The sequence below is a fragment of the Myxine glutinosa genome, chromosome 8 (genome assembly GCF_964187855.1).
Source record: "Myxine glutinosa chromosome 8, kmMyxGlut1.1, whole genome shotgun sequence".
NCBI classification, from domain to species: Eukaryota; Metazoa; Chordata; class Myxini; order Myxiniformes; family Myxinidae; genus Myxine; species Myxine glutinosa.
The window spans coordinates 106,199,012-106,214,586 of record NC_136268.1 but is presented as its reverse complement, the minus strand read 5'-3'; the positions used below and the strand labels follow the sequence as shown (position 1 = coordinate 106,214,586).

General features: G+C 44.4%; 1 protein-coding gene across 1 annotated transcript in view; it reads left to right on the top strand.

The window, feature by feature from the left end:
• LOC137432110 (allograft inflammatory factor 1-like) overlaps window positions 1-15,575 on the top strand; it is a 43,008-nt gene that overhangs the window by 1,010 nt on the left and 26,423 nt on the right. The window contains exon 2 of the mRNA XM_078782803.1: window positions 3,551-3,612. Coding sequence (XP_078638929.1) covers window positions 3,595-3,612 — 18 coding nt within the window. The 5' untranslated portion in view covers window positions 3,551-3,594. The remainder of the gene's footprint in view (window positions 1-3,550; window positions 3,613-15,575) is intronic.

Below are 15,575 nucleotides of genomic sequence, written 5' to 3'. Positions count from 1 at the left end.
ATGAGGTTTGATGTGATGATTCCCCACGAGAGACGAGGTTTGATGTGATGAATCCCTATGAGAAATGAGGTTTGATGTGATGAATCCCCACGAGTGACGAAGATTGATGTGATGAATCCCCACGAGAGACGAGGTTTGATGTGAGGATTCCCCACGAGAGATGAGGTTTGATGTGATGATTCCCTACGAGTGACGAAGATTGATGTGGTGATTCACCACGAGAGACGAGGAATGATGTGATGAATTCCCATGAGACGAGGTTTGATTTGATGAATCCCCACGAGTGAAGAAGATTGATGTGATGAATCCCCACGAGTGACGAAGATTGATGTGATGAATCCCCACGAGTGACGAAGATTGATGTGATGATTCCCCACGAGAGACGAGGTTTGATGCGATTATTTTCCTACGAGAAATGAGGTTTGATGTGATGAATCCCCACGAGACGAGGATTGATGTGATGAATCCCTACGAGAAATGAGGTTTGATGTGATGAATCCCCACGCGACGAAGATTGATGTGATGAATCCCCACGAGAGACGAGGTTTGATGTGATGATTCCCCACGAGAGACGAAGTTTGATGTGATGAATCCCTACGAGAAATGAGGTTTGATGTAATGAATCCCCACAAGTGACGAAGATTGATGTGATGAATCCCCACGAGAGACGAGGTTTGATGTGAGGATTCCCCACGAGAGATGAGGTTTGATGTGATGATTCCCTATGAGTGACGAAGATTGATGTGGTGATTCACCACGAGAGACGAGGAATGATGTGATGCATTCCCATGAGAGACGAGGTTTGATGTGATGAATCCCCACGAGTGACGAAGATTGATGTGATGAATCCCCACGAGTGACGAAGATTGATGTGATGAATCCCCACGAGTGACGAAGATTGATGTGATGAATCCCCACGAGTGACGAAGATTGATGTGATGATTCCCCACGAGACGAGGTTTGATGTGATTATTTTCCTACGAGAAATGAGGTTTGATGTGATGAATCCCCACGAGACGAGGATTGATGTGATGAATCCCTACGAGAAATGAGGTTTTGATGTGATGAATCCCCACGAGTGACGAGGATTGATGTGATGATTCCCCACGAGAGACGAGGTTTGATGTGATTATTTTCCTACGAGAAATGAGGTTTGATGTGATGAATCCCCACGAGTGACGAAGATTGATGTGATGAATCCCCACGAGAGACGAGGTTTGATGTGATGATTCCCCACGAGAGACGAGGTTTGATGTGATGATTCCCCACGAGTGACGAAGATTGATGTGATGATTCCCCACGAGTGACGAAGATTGATGTGATGATTCCCCACGAGTGACGAAGATTGATGTGATGATTCCCCACGAGTGACGAGGTTTGATGTGATGATTCCCCACGAGTGACGAAGATTGATGTGATGATTCCCCACGAGTGACGAGGTTTGATGTGATGATTCCCCACGAGGGACGAGGTTTGATGTGATGATTCCCATTGAGCGACGAGGTTTGATGTGATGATTCCCCACGAGACGAAGTTTGATGTGATGATTCCCATTGAGCGACGAGGTTTGATGTGATGATTCCCCACGAGTGACGAAGATTGATGTGATGATTCCCCACGAGTGACGAAGATTGATGTGATGATTCCCATTGAGCGACGAGGTTTGATGTGATGATTCCCCACGAGTGACGAAGATTGATGTGATGATTCCCATTGAGCGACGAGGTTTGATGTGATGATTCCCCACGAGTGACGAGGATTGATGTGATGATTCCCCACGAGAGACGAGGTTTGATGTGATTATTTTCCTACGAGAAATGAGGTTTGATGTGATGAATCCCCACGAGTGACGAAGATTGATGTGATGAATCCCCACGAGAGACGAGGTTTGATGTGATGATTCGCCACGAGAGACGAGGTTTGATGTGATGATTCCCCACGAGTGACGAAGATTGATGTGATAATTCCCCACGAGTGACGAAGATTGATGTGATGATTCCCCACGAGTGACGAAGATTGATGTGATGATTCCCCACGAGTGACGAGGTTTGATATGATGATTCCCCACGAGTGACGAAGATTGATGTGTTGATTCCCCACGAGTGACGAGGTTTGATGTGATGATTCCCCACGAGGGACGAGGTTTGATGTGATGATTCCCATTGAGCGACGAGGTTTGATGTGATGATTCCCCACGAGACGAAGTTTGATGTGATGATTCCCATTGAGCGACGAGGTTTGATGTGATGATTCCCCACGAGTGACGAAGATTGATGTGATGATTCCCCACGAGTGACGAAGATTGATGTGATGATTCCCATTGAGCGACGAGGTTTGATGTGATGATTCCCCACGAGCGACGAGGTTTGATGTGATGATTCCCCACGAGTGACGAAGATTGATGTGATGATTCCCATTGAGCGACGAGGTTTGATGTGATGATTCCCCACGAGTGACGAAGATTGATGTGATGATTCCCCACGAGTGACGAAGATTGATGTGATGATTCCCATTGAGCGACGAGGTTTGATGTGATGATTCCCCACGAGTGACGAGGTTTGATGTGATGATTCCCCACGAGAGACGAGGTTTGATGTGATGAATCCCCACGAGTGACGAGGTTTGATGTGATGATTCCCCACGAGTGACGAAGATTGATGTGATGATTCCCATTGAGCGACGAGGTTTGATGTGATGATTCCCCACGAGTGACGAAGATTGATGTGATGATTCCCCACGAGTGACGAAGATTGATGTGATGATTCCCCACGAGAGACGAGGTTTGATGTGATGATTCCCCACAAGAGACGAGGTTTGATGTGATGATTCCCATTGAGCGACGAGGTTTGATGTGATGATTCCCATTGAGCGACAGCTGATGAGGTTTGATGTAACGAAGTCCAATGTGACAAATTTCCAAGAGTGCCGAGATGTGATGTGACGAATCCCAATTACTGACGAGGTTCAATGTGATAAATCCCGAGTGATGAGGTTCAATGAGGTTCATTGAGGTTCAATGAGGTTCCCCTATTTCTCAGAAAACTCTTGAGTGTGATTTTCTCAGGCAGGTGTGCTACTCCTCCGAGTTCTTTTGGAACCGTTTTTAGCCAAATATTTCAAGGTGATCTGGAGTCCAAACTGCACCAGGTGCCATTAACACAAATTTAATTTCCCAAAAGATTATGGGGTCATGGTCCCATAAGGACCCAGATCATCTTACACCTTTGCCGCAAACTTTAGTCAGAAACTCTTTCGGAACTGCCTTACCCCAGTCTCACCATTACCCCCACCCCACCATTACCACCCCCATTACAGGATGTCAAGTCTACAAACATACCTTATTCCCCCCCCCCCCCCCCCATTTACAGTGCACCACCTAGAGCCATGTATAAAGGTTTATTAAAGGTACTGCCTCTTGCCAGGCAACATCCTCACACGAACCTCAAAGGGGGTGTGGCTCCTTACAACTGGTTGACCATTCAAAACTCCCCGATTTCGGTCCACAGGTTGCACGCATGAGGACTTATTTTCCTACTCATCTTGTCTGCAGGGGGGGGAGCTTTTGGGAAAAGGAAAACTGCACAGCAAGCCAGGATGAATGCCATTAATAAGGTATTTAATCGTTCCTTGGAATGACATCTGCAAAGAATGTTAAGCTCGTCCATGAGTTTGTGTTCAATTTTTTTTTAAAGGTTAAATTTCCAAGGGATACATCGAGAACTAAAACAACACTTCGACGTCACAACGTCGACCGATATGCCTCCGTCCACATTATTACATCATTATAATATTTAATCAGTTCATGTTTACATCATTATATGTACCTGTACCAAGTTTTAATTTAAATCCCTTCAGGTGTTCATAAGTTATCACATTTTCACCTGGCATGACCACTGACTGGCCTTTGACCTTGGGACCCCTAAATCTAATCAGTTAACATTTACGTCATTATACATACCTGTACCAAGTTTGAATTGGATAACTTTAGCCATTCTCAAGTTATATACCTATTACAGACTTTGACCTTTGACCTCTTGACCCCAAAATCTAATAAGTTAATTTCTACGTCATTATACATACCTGTGCCAAGTTTGAATTAGATCACTTCAGCCGTTCTCAAGTTATAGACCTATTACAGACTTTGACCTCTTGACCCCAAAATCTAATAAGTTAATCTTTACATCATTATACATACCTGTACCAAGTTTGAATTAGATCGAGGTGAGAGACAACGTTAAAAAAGGTAACGAAGTGATAGTTGGAATCAATAAGCAAAGGAATGAATGAACAGGAAAAGAGAAGTGAAAGGAGGGGAGGAAAGAAAGGATCATATACATAATAAGGAGGGCATTAGGTGAGGTAGGGTCAATGGGGGTAGTAAAGATCATGGATCAAGATGAGGTGGTGCGATGCTCTTGAAGCCCTAGAGAGAAGAGTGGGAAAGAAGGCCGTTGAAGTGAGCCTGGATTTTAGGAGTTCAGCCAAGAGGGAGTTTACTGGGAGAACGGGTGTGCCCTGGAGTTGTTGGAGTGAGTGATGGACTGAGAGAGTAGAGCGAACATTATTGGATAAGAGGCAGGAAAAAATTGGAAAAGACCACCGACCTGACTGCGAGGTGAAATCAACGGACCTTGTGCTTCAGCTTCACCTCTGGAGATTCCAATTATGTTGAGAGCTTTAGAGAGAGCTTTAGAGAGAGAGAGAGAGAGAGAGAGAGAGAGAGAGCTTTAGAGAGAGAGCGAGAGCTTTAGAGAGAGAGAGAGCTTTAGAGAGAGAGAGAGCTTTAGAGAGAGAGAGAGAGCTTTTGAGAGAGAGAGAGAGAGAGAGAGAGAGAGAGCTTTAGAGAGAGAGAGAGCTTTAGAGAGAGAGAGAGAGACTGACTGTTTCTTCCTTTTATTACAAGAGTACAAAAAATCAGTAATGTTCAGTCATAAAGAAACAAAGCACAATAAAAATGGTCTCAAGGAAAAATTATTATCAAATCATCATCATCAAGTGTGCATATGACATCATTAAAAACCCACTTTTCTTTAAAACATGTTAAATTCTTCATTTTAAAAAACCGGTACTCTAGCTTTAGTCTTGCATTTACAAGAGCCTTAAAGGTGAGCAGTACATCATATGACGAGTCAGAAGCGTTTCCCATTTTTTTCTTTCTGGATTTATAAATTGCAAACTTGGCCTGGCCAATTAAAAAATTCATTAAAACCACATTTCTAAGGGAAGACGGTCCTAAAACACCATAAATAAAAACATTGTGATTGAAGAGGGAACCAAGCTTCACAAAGCGTTCCTGAAGGAATGTAAAAAGAGGTTGCAATCGTTCACACTCAAGGTATATATGCGGTAGGGTTTCAATGGATGCACAGAAAGGGCATAGATTAGAGTTAGCAGTAGAAAACCGGTTCAGTAAAACATTATAAGGTAAAATCCAGTGTACAAGTTTCCATTGAATATCTCCAACATACTTTGGAGTAGGCAAAAGATAAAAACTTCGCCAATTGGGGCAATTGGGGGGTATTGGGGGTAAAACATCCCGCCATCGAAGCCTCGGGTGCCCAGAAAATGTTTTTGCGTATAAAATTTTAACGTACGCGTTGTACAAAGTTTTCTTTGGAAAGGCGGGAAGGGATAATGCAGTATCATCAGGGCTGTTCAGGCCAGGGGACAGATTAAGTGGCGGGCTGAAGACTAGGAGTTTGGGGAAGTCACCCGCTGTTTCCTCGGGGGAAGGGCCAAGTTCCTCGCAGGTATTACGATACGTTGTGGATATCCCTTGAAGGAACCGAGAGATGATCCTGACAGATTTTATTCCGGTTTTTTGTGCCACAGCGGCAGCACTCAGCCGGTAGCTCCCAGACTCTGTCATGAGGTCTTTCACTCGCAGCAGCTTGGCATCAACAAAGCGTTGAACGAGTCCCCTATTATTCAAGCTGTTTTCCAGGAAGGGGTTGTAGCATAGGGGCTCATTCATCAACATTTCCATGTTGTATGTTGCCATTTCACGGGAAAAGGACAGGGCTTGCCAGGCGTTCATCACCCCTTGGTAAAAGGTGGGCAGCAAGGATGAATCGATTTGATGAGGGTTCATCAAGAAAAGTTCTCGGTCGTAACCCAGCTTGCATGTAAGCTGTAATATGCAGTTAGCCAGAGGCCTCCAGAGTAGGGCTTCATCTCCATATACAAGTTGGCGCACGATATGAAGCCGGAAGACCATAATCCGGCTGCGGATATCAATAAGACCTTGGCCACCTTCAGTGAGTGGTAAGTATGCCACGGGGGGTTGGAGCCAGTGTTTCCCGCTCCAGAAAAAGTCGACAATGCTCTTTTGCAGTGTAATAAGAAGGCTCCCGGGCGGTTGTAGGCATATCATCTTATGCCATAGCATAGAGGCGACAAGATTGTTAATGACGAGAGTTCTTCCGCGGTACGAAAGTTGAAAAAGAAGTCCTTTCCAGCGGGCCAGTTTTGCCATTACCTTGTCTGGTAATCCCACCCAGTTCTGTTGCTCAAAGGTGTTGTCTCCGAGGAAAATACCGAGGTATTTAATGCCACTTTTCTGCCAGTTCACTCCTCCTGGTAGGACAATTGGCGGGCAATCTCCAGGTCCTATCCAAAGGGCTTCACTCTTCTTCCAGTTTACCTGGCCTGAACAAGCCTGACAATATGTTTTTAGTGCTTGAGCCACCGCAGTGACGTCAGCACTATTTTTTATATAAATACAGACATCATCTGCATAGGCAGAGACTTTTAGCGGTGTGGTAAGAATTGATCCAGTGAAGCCAGAAATGTGCGTACGTAATTGGAGCAGAAGAGGTTCGATGGCAAGAGAGTATAAAAGTCCAGATAGCGGGCAACCTTGCCGTACTCCCCGTTGTACAGCAATGGGGCTACACAATACTTGATTAATTTTAAGAACACTGGATATATTACAATACAAAAGTTTAACGTATGAGATAAAAATAGGTCCAAACCCAAAATTCTCTAAAACTCTAAAAAGGTACATGTGGTCAATACAGTCAAAGGCTTTTCCTTGGTCAATAAAAAACAGACCAACATTCATATTAAAATTGTTACAAAACCGAATGGTATCACGGATAAGAAAGATATTATTAAAAATAGTACGTCCAGGAATACAAAAGGATTGATGTTCTCCTATTAGTACATTCATAAAAGGTTTCATTCGATTAGACAAGGCTTTGGCTAAAATTTTATAATCCGTACATAAAACAGAAATAGGACGCCAGTTCTCTATAAGTTGAGTGTCCGCTTTCTTAGGAATTAAGGTGGTGACTGCTCTCCGGCAACTCCACGGCAGTTGTCCATCCTCTAAACATTCATTCAATACCCGCAGTAGGTGAGGTCCAATGGTGTCCCAAAAAAACTGGAAAAATTCACTTGTCAGCCCATCCAGTCCAGGGGCTTTATCAGGTTCTAAGGCCTTCAAGGCAGCGGTGAGCTCAGGTAACCTAAGAGGATCCTCCAACTGCTGCTTCTGATCCTCCGCCAATGTTGGAAGGTTAGAAACAAGTTCCGATATTGCATCCTGGTTAATGTCATGCCGCATAAACCGTTGTTTAAAATGTTTCCGGGCACATTCCCTGATTCTGCCATCTTCATAAAGGAGTTCCCCATCATGGAGCAAGCGTGTAATCATTGACGAAGAGGCCCCCCTTTTAAGGCTGAAGAAGAATTTGGTTGGAGCATCAAGGTCGTGTATGTACCTCATCTTCAGGCGCAATAAAGCATTTTGTGCTCGCCTTTCGGATATGGAATTCAGTAAGGCCGTTTTTCCATGGATTTGTTGCCTCATTCCCTGGTAGCTCACACTTGCGGTTCCCTGAAGCTGTTCCTGTAATTCCAGGATTTCATCTTCAAGTAAGGTTGTGGTTTTTCTTTCCTCTTGAACACCATACGCACGATATTGTTGGCAGAATAGTCTGATGTGCGTTTTGGCATTATCCCACCATTGTCTGAGGTTTGAGAAATTCCCTTGGGAGGCAACCAGAATATTCCAAATTTCTGGAAAAATGTCCTTAAAGGTACTATCATCAAGTAAGTTGTTATTAAATTTCCAAAAAGCACTCTTGTGTTTCGGGCAGGGGGCAGAAATTTTGAGAAATGTTGCGCTGTGGTCCGAGAATCCTGATGGGCAAATTTTGGATGACAGAACGAGGCGTTCAAGTGGAGGATTAATATAAAACTTGTCCAAGCGAGCAAGTACAATATTATCCTGAATGCATCGACACCATGTGTATTGCCTGATTGATGGGTGCTGTACCCGCCATATATCTGTCAAATTCATTGGTTTTAAAAATTTGGTGAGAGGGATTGTGGAGGCAGGATGGGGCTCTGCACTGTTCCTGTCTAGTTGGGGTTGAAGGGTGCAGTTAAAATCTCCACCAATACAAACATGATTGTCTCGGTTTTTTAGGGCGTTTTGGCTGTCGAGGGACGTTAGGTGTGTCCCAAGGTCATTAAAAAAAACTCGCCGAGCTACAGGCGTACTTGGGGCATAGATATTAAAAATAGTATAGAATTTTCCACAGTAGTGGAATTCTAGGGATGCTAGGGATCCCTTGTGTATTTCGTCGAATTTAAGCGATGAAGGCGAAAAGGAGGGGCTAAGAATTATTGCGACACCGCCTTTGCGGGAGTCACCGTTACTAAAGAAGGACAGGCCGGGGAAGAGCCTACACCACTCTGCGACACAGTAGTCGTTGGCATGGGTCTCTTGTAAGAGGGCAATGTCAACTTTCTTCTGTAATAAAAAATCCCTTACTTGAACTTTGCGGACAGAGCTACATCCTCCGTTAATATTCAAGCTACAAATGGAAAAACTCATTACAGCTATAAGGAGGAGTGACCACCACTCAATTTTTTGATAGCAGTTCATTCTTAGCTTTTTGCGACCACTTCTTTAAACGGTGACGTTGGGAGGAATTGAAATTAAAAACGTGGGGCCGTTTTACCATCAGTCTAGCGGAATGTATAAAATCAGGTAGCTCCGGAAAAAAGGTTTCTATTACAACATTCCTTTTTCGGAATGTGTCCTTAAGAAACCTTTTTATCTCGGAGGGAGGGATTGGAGGGATTTCTTCTTCCTTGAGGCTACCACATTCACTAACAGAGTCATCTATATCAGATGGCTCAGATGGTGTGTCACACTGGTTTTCATCATTTATCTCCTCACCGTCATCACATCCCTCCACGTTATCGGATGGGGCATAGTCCATAGAGGGGGGGGACGGGGAGGGCATCTTCAGGGGAGCAGGGGGGGGGTACTAATTTTTGCGGTTCAACCATATCAGTTTCTAGGTCAGTAGACAAGGGCGAGGATTCATCCACATCTATGTCCTCCAATACCGAGAAACGATTTTCTGTGACGAGGGACAAATCTAGGCCAGAGAGGGGGGGCTGTCGGTTTTCAGTTGTAGGTTTTTTAAAGAGATGACCGTTTTCATCTGTTGTTTGCAGATGTCTTTTTCCTTTTGGGCAGACTAATTGAAACTCGTCCTGGTTAGTGGGAAGAGATTGCAAGGGTTTGGGGGGAGGGGGGGGGAGGGAGGACGTGATCATCGGGAGGGGATTCCCATCGGCTACCACGGCGGGAGAGGTAGGATCAGTTATAGCAGGCAACAAGCTGTGATTGGACGATGTCGCCTGGGGGGGGAGATCTATAGTTAACAGGAGATGGCTGCAATTAGATCCTTCAGTAGAGGGAGGGGCCCCTGTTTCAAGGGGAGGGGAAGGGGGTACGGCGGGGGGGTTTGGATTGGTGGTAAGAGGGCTTGGGTCGGTGGTGGACAGATTGGGATCAGTGGTGGTAAGGCTTGGGTCGATGGTGGGAAGGTTCGGGTCGGTGGTGGGAGGGCTTGGTTCGGCGGCGGGAGGGCTTGGTTCGGTGGTGGGAAGGCTTGGGTCAGTGGTGGAAGGGTTTGGACCGGTGGTGGGAAGGTGGGGGGGTTGCTTATTCCCGGTTTGGAGGGGAGGTTGCACTTGTGGAGAATTCTCTTTTCGGGGGCAGTCATGCTTAACATGCCCAAATTGTCCGCAGCCAAAACATTTTAGAACGTTGGTGGACACGTACACTGTATATTCGTTCTGTTGATGTTTTAATTTTATTATAAGGTTTAAATCCTTCTGGGAATTTTTTAAAATCATAAACACTTGCCGCCGGAATGAAACCACGTGCCTTAAATCGTTGTTTCGTGACCCAAAGGGAATCATGGAGATACGAGACACGATGGTACCGTATCGGGACAACTCTTTAATTAGTACATCGTCGGATACAAATGGGGGGCAATTTGATATCACGACTTTTATCGCTGGGCTATCTAGTGGGGAAATCATTACAAATAAATCTGGATCGATTGTCAAACCCTGTTCGACAATTTGTGGGACACAATCCACGTCGGACAAAAAAATAACGATCCGCTTGTTCATCCGTGAAGCGGCAACAACCTTGTCGATCCCGACAACACGACCGGTTGCGAGGACAACGTCCTCGACACTAACCTCACGTTCCGGAGGTACACAAAAGAACCCGTGCTTACGGGTCAGGCTCTGAAAGGCCGTAAATCGAGACAGTGCAGCCACCATGCTGGAACAGCTGCACTTACAACCCCTCCCCAACTCGGGGAGGGTGAATATATAATACAATCTTCCCTACCCGAACTCCGGGAATGGGAAGCAATCAGACCTCTCCGATTTCCCTAACTTCGGAAAAGGGAGGCAACAAAACAAACTGAAGGAAGGATAAACGAAAGGAAAAAAAGGAAATAGAGGTTTAAGATGAAGGAGCAAACACCGATCGGGCGACGCCCAAAAACGGCGAACCCTTACCAGCGATCACCCTGTGCTCTCCGGCTCTCTCTCCCGTCTCAACGTATATGGGAATCACCAGGAAGACTCCACGAACAGGTACAAGGACACAGAGGGGGGAAAACGGGAGGGGGGAGGGGGGGGATGGAGCAACAACACAGAGCACTCACAGGCCTCCACAAGCAGACGCCATGACAGTACAACCAGCATACAAACGACCAGCAGGGGGCGCGAGAGAGAGAGAGAGAGAGAGAGAGAGAGAGAGAGAGAGAGCTTTAGAGAGAGAGAGAGCTTTAGAGAGAGAGAGCTTTAGAGAGAGAGAGAGAGAGCTTTAGAGAGAGAGAGAGAGAGAGCTTTAGAGAGAGAGAGAGAGCTTTAGAGAGAGAGAGAGAGAGCTTTAGAGAGAGAGAGAGAGCTTTAGAGAGAGAGAGAGAGAGCTTTAGAGAGAGAGAGCTTTAGAGAGAGAGAGAGCTTTAGAGAGAGAGAGAGCTTTAGAGAGAGAGAGAGAGAGCTTTAGAGAGAGAGAGAGAGGAGAGAGAGCTTTAGAGAGAGAGAGAGCTTTAGAGAGAGAGAGAGAGCTTTCGAGAGAGAGAGAGAGCTTTAGAGAGAGAGAGAGCTTTAGAGAGAGAGAGAGAGCTTTAGAGAGAGAGAGAGAGCTTTAGAGAGAGAGAGAGAGCACTTTAGAGAGAGAGAGCTTTAGAGAGAGAGAGAGAGCTTTAGAGAGAGAGAGAGAGAGCTTTAGAGAGAGAAAGAGCTTTAGAGAGAGAGAGAGAGCTTTAGAGAGAGAGAGAGCTTTTGAGAGAGAGAGAGAGCTTTAGAGAGAGAGAGAGAGCTTTAGAGAGAGAGAGAGAGAGAGCTTTCGAGAGAGAGAGAGAGAGCTTTAGAGAGAGAGAGCTTTAGAGAGAGAGAGAGCTTTAGAGAGAGAGAGAGAGCTTTAGAGAGAGAGAGAGCTTTAGAGAGAGAAAGAGCTTTAGAGAGAGAGAGCTTTAGAGAGAGAGAGAGCTTTAGAGAGAGACTTTGACTTTGACTTTTACATCCTTTTATTACAAAAATATCAAAAAGTATATTTTGTAAAACGTATAAATACAACCATTTCACAAAGCATTTCACAAATCAGAGGTTAAAAAACAAGCAAAACCATTTTAAAGGGAACATTTACATGAAGACCATTAGTCCATCAAGAAAGGGAACAGGAAAAAAAATAATAAAGTGTTTTGCTCCTCACAAAGAAATCATATCATGCTCGAGGAGTGATCAATCTGTGATCAGCGCACCATTTTGCACAGAGCAAAGCGCATTATTCAATGCCCATATACTTTTGAAGATCAATACTTTATCCATATATGTATAGAAACAAAATTCTGTTTTAATCCGGGCAAAAACAAGTCCTTTAAAACAGGCCGGGAGGTTATCTGTACATCTTATAGGATTTTCAATTTGCATTTTCCTCGTGCGATATATTGCTTTCTTTGCCATGGCAACGAGAAAGTTCGCTAGGGCCACTTCTATTTGGTGTGTGTTTGAGGCAAAGCAAAAAATGAAAGAATTCAAAGTAAAGTTTAAAGAAAGCTTCATGCACATTTCATGCAGCAAACCAAATAAAGGAATCAAGCGTGCACATTCAACATAAGCATGTGACACGGTCTCAAGAGCACCACAGAAGGGACAATGGTCAGATATTTCAGAAGAAAAAACATGCAAGAGCTTATTGGTGGGTAATACCCAATGTGCCAACCTCCACGACAGGTCGGCAGTTTTCTTTGGAATAAGTATGTGATAATAGGCTTTCCAGTTAGGTTGGAAGGGGTATTCTGTAGGCAAGCAATTGTGCCACTTCCTTGACTGCCAAGTTCCTAAGGAGGGCCGGATTGCTTTGACGCAGGCCTGGTATATTGCACGATTTTCCAGACCTGCAGATCCAAAACGTATTTTTGGTAAATATTTTATTATTGTACCAGAATTCATTACAGTGGGGGTGACTTCTAAATTTGGGAAACAGAGGCTTGGCTCACAAACAATTGGGCCATCACCAGTGCGAGGAGATTGCTCCCAGTGCACCTTAACTTTGCGGTATACGCTAAGTATTTCGCATAGCACAGCAGATATTATGCGGTTTGACCGCATGCCAACTTTATTTGCAAGTGCTGCAGCACTTAACCATGTCCTTGTCTCAATCATTAGATCAGCAACGTGATGGACACCATTCTGAACAAAATAATCAATAAAAGAGCGTTCCGTTCTTATTCTTTTGAAGAGAGAGTTGTAGAAAAGAGGCTCTCTGAAAAACATCTCTTGGGTGTAGGAAACATAATCACGGTCGACCATGAAAACACGCCAAGCATTCAAAATTATATTGTAAAATGGTGGAAGCAAGGACAGATCAATACATTTCATGTTCATTAGGAATAGACCAAATGAATAGTCTAGCATGCCGGCTTGACGGAGGAGGAGGAGAGCAGTGGACCTCCAGGCTAGGTCTGATGGACCATAGAGAAGCCGCCAGATTGAGGCGATGCCAAATGCCATAGCCCTGCATACGATGTCCACAAGACCATGCCCGCCTTCCTCTAAGGGAAGATTCAAGATCTCTGGACGAAGCCAATGTTTTCCACTCCAGAAGAAGTTTATTATTGTCTTCTGTATATTCAGCAGAAAGCGTTCAGGAGGTGGAATGGCTTTGATTCTGTGCCACAGTATAGATGCTGCTAGGTTGTTTATGACCAGGACTCGTCCCCGGTATGAAAGCAAAGCCAGCAAACCTTTCCATTTCCGCAGCTTTTGTTCGAGAGAGTCAGCGAGACCCTCCCAATTTTTCGCTTGTGTTGCTTCATCACCGATGTAAACACCAAGGTACTTCATTCCGTTGAGGGACCAGGTGAGGTGTTTCGGGAGGACAGGCATAGGGTGCTGGCATGGGCCCATCCACATCGCCTGGCACTTGTTCCAGTTTACCAAAGCTGAAGAAGCTGAACCATAATAGTCCAAGCAATCCACCAGTTTCTTTATCTCATCACTATTATGTACGATGGCGCAAATATCGTCAGCATATGCAGAGACTTTCACAGGCCTTGTGAGCAAATTTTTGCATCCGGTTAAGATGCTGCGGACTTTGATTAAAAGAGGCTCAATGGTTAAAGAGTACAGAATACCAGATAAAGGACATCCCTGACGGATACCCCTTCCAACCTTTACAGGTGAAGTTAGCTCAGAGTTTACTCTGAGTATTGAGGAAATGCCATTATAGAGCAGTTTTACCATGGAAAGAAAAGCAGGACCAAGTCCAAAACACTCTAGCACCTTGAAAAGATATACATGACTTACACGGTCAAAAGCCTTCTCTTGGTCAAGCACAATCAAACCAAGATTGTCATTTTTTATTTTACACACATCCCAAAGATCTCTTAATAAAAAAATGTTATCGTGTATCTGTCGGTTAGGGATACAGAAAGACTGATCACTTTGAATCAACGACTCTAGGAGTGGGGCGATGCGTCGAGCTAGAACTTTAGAAAATATTTTATAATCTGAAGTTAGAAGAGAAATTGGACGCCAATTAATCAATGAGCTGAGGGTCTCCTTTCTTGGGTAATAGACTAATGACTGCTCTACGGCAGCTCATCGGCAAGTCACCACAACGTAATGAACTATTAAAGACCTCCAATAGTTCTGGGCCTAATAAGGGCCAAAAGGATTTATAAAACTCTATTGGGAGGCCGTCCAACCCAGGAGATTTACCTGTAGGTAAAGAAGCAAGGGAAAGTGTAAGCTCTTCCAAGGAAAGTAAGGAGCCAAGCTGATCCCTTTGAGCAGCACTTAGCATGGGTAAGTCAGATGTGAAGTAACTTATTGAGCCATCGTCAACATCATTTGCCATAAACAGGTCTGAAAAGAAGTTATAGACCTCCCTCTTTATATTATCTTGTGACGTCACAGTGTTACCAGTTGAGAGCTTTAAGGTTTCAATTTGCCTTTGATTGGTAGTCTTTTTAGCAAAATGGAAGAAAAATTTTGTCGGTGCATCTAAATTATATAGCTGATCCATCCGTAGACGGACCATTGCACCTTTTGCTTGGTATTCGACTAGGCTGTTTAGTAGAGTCTTCTTTTCCCTAAGCAAATGATTATTTGTTATATTGGGGCTATTTGCCACATCAGTTTGCAACTTCATTATTTCCTTTTCTAGTGTGAACCTCTCCCTTTTTACACTGAAAGAAGAGAAGTAATTAAACTGTTGGCAAAAGACAGCGATCTGTGCCTTTGCGTAGTCCCACCACAATATCGGGTTATCAAAATTATTCTTTCTTTCTTTGAGGCTAATCCAAAACACTTTGAAAGCTTCACAAAAAGCAGCATTTTCCAGCAACATGACATTGAACTTCCAATATGGGCTGCCATGTTGCTGCAGAGCAAGCTTAAAGGACAAGGTTACAGCCAGGTGATCAGAAAAAAGAGAAGGCACGATATCAGATTTCAATATCTTGTCAAGCATTACAGTGTTGACATAAATTCTGTCTAACCTGGCTAGTGTGTGCATCTGAGACGTACATCTAGACCAAGTAAACTGCCGTTGCATAGGGTGCTGAATACGCCAGACATCTATTAATCCCGTCGTCTTGATGATTTTCTCCAAAGGTTTGGCAGATCTAGGATGTGGCTCCGCACTGTTTCTATCTAACGCAGGGTCAAGAGTGCAGTTGAAGTCGCCACTCATTATAAAAGAGCAATTTAAGTCAATTGTACTCAGAAGATCC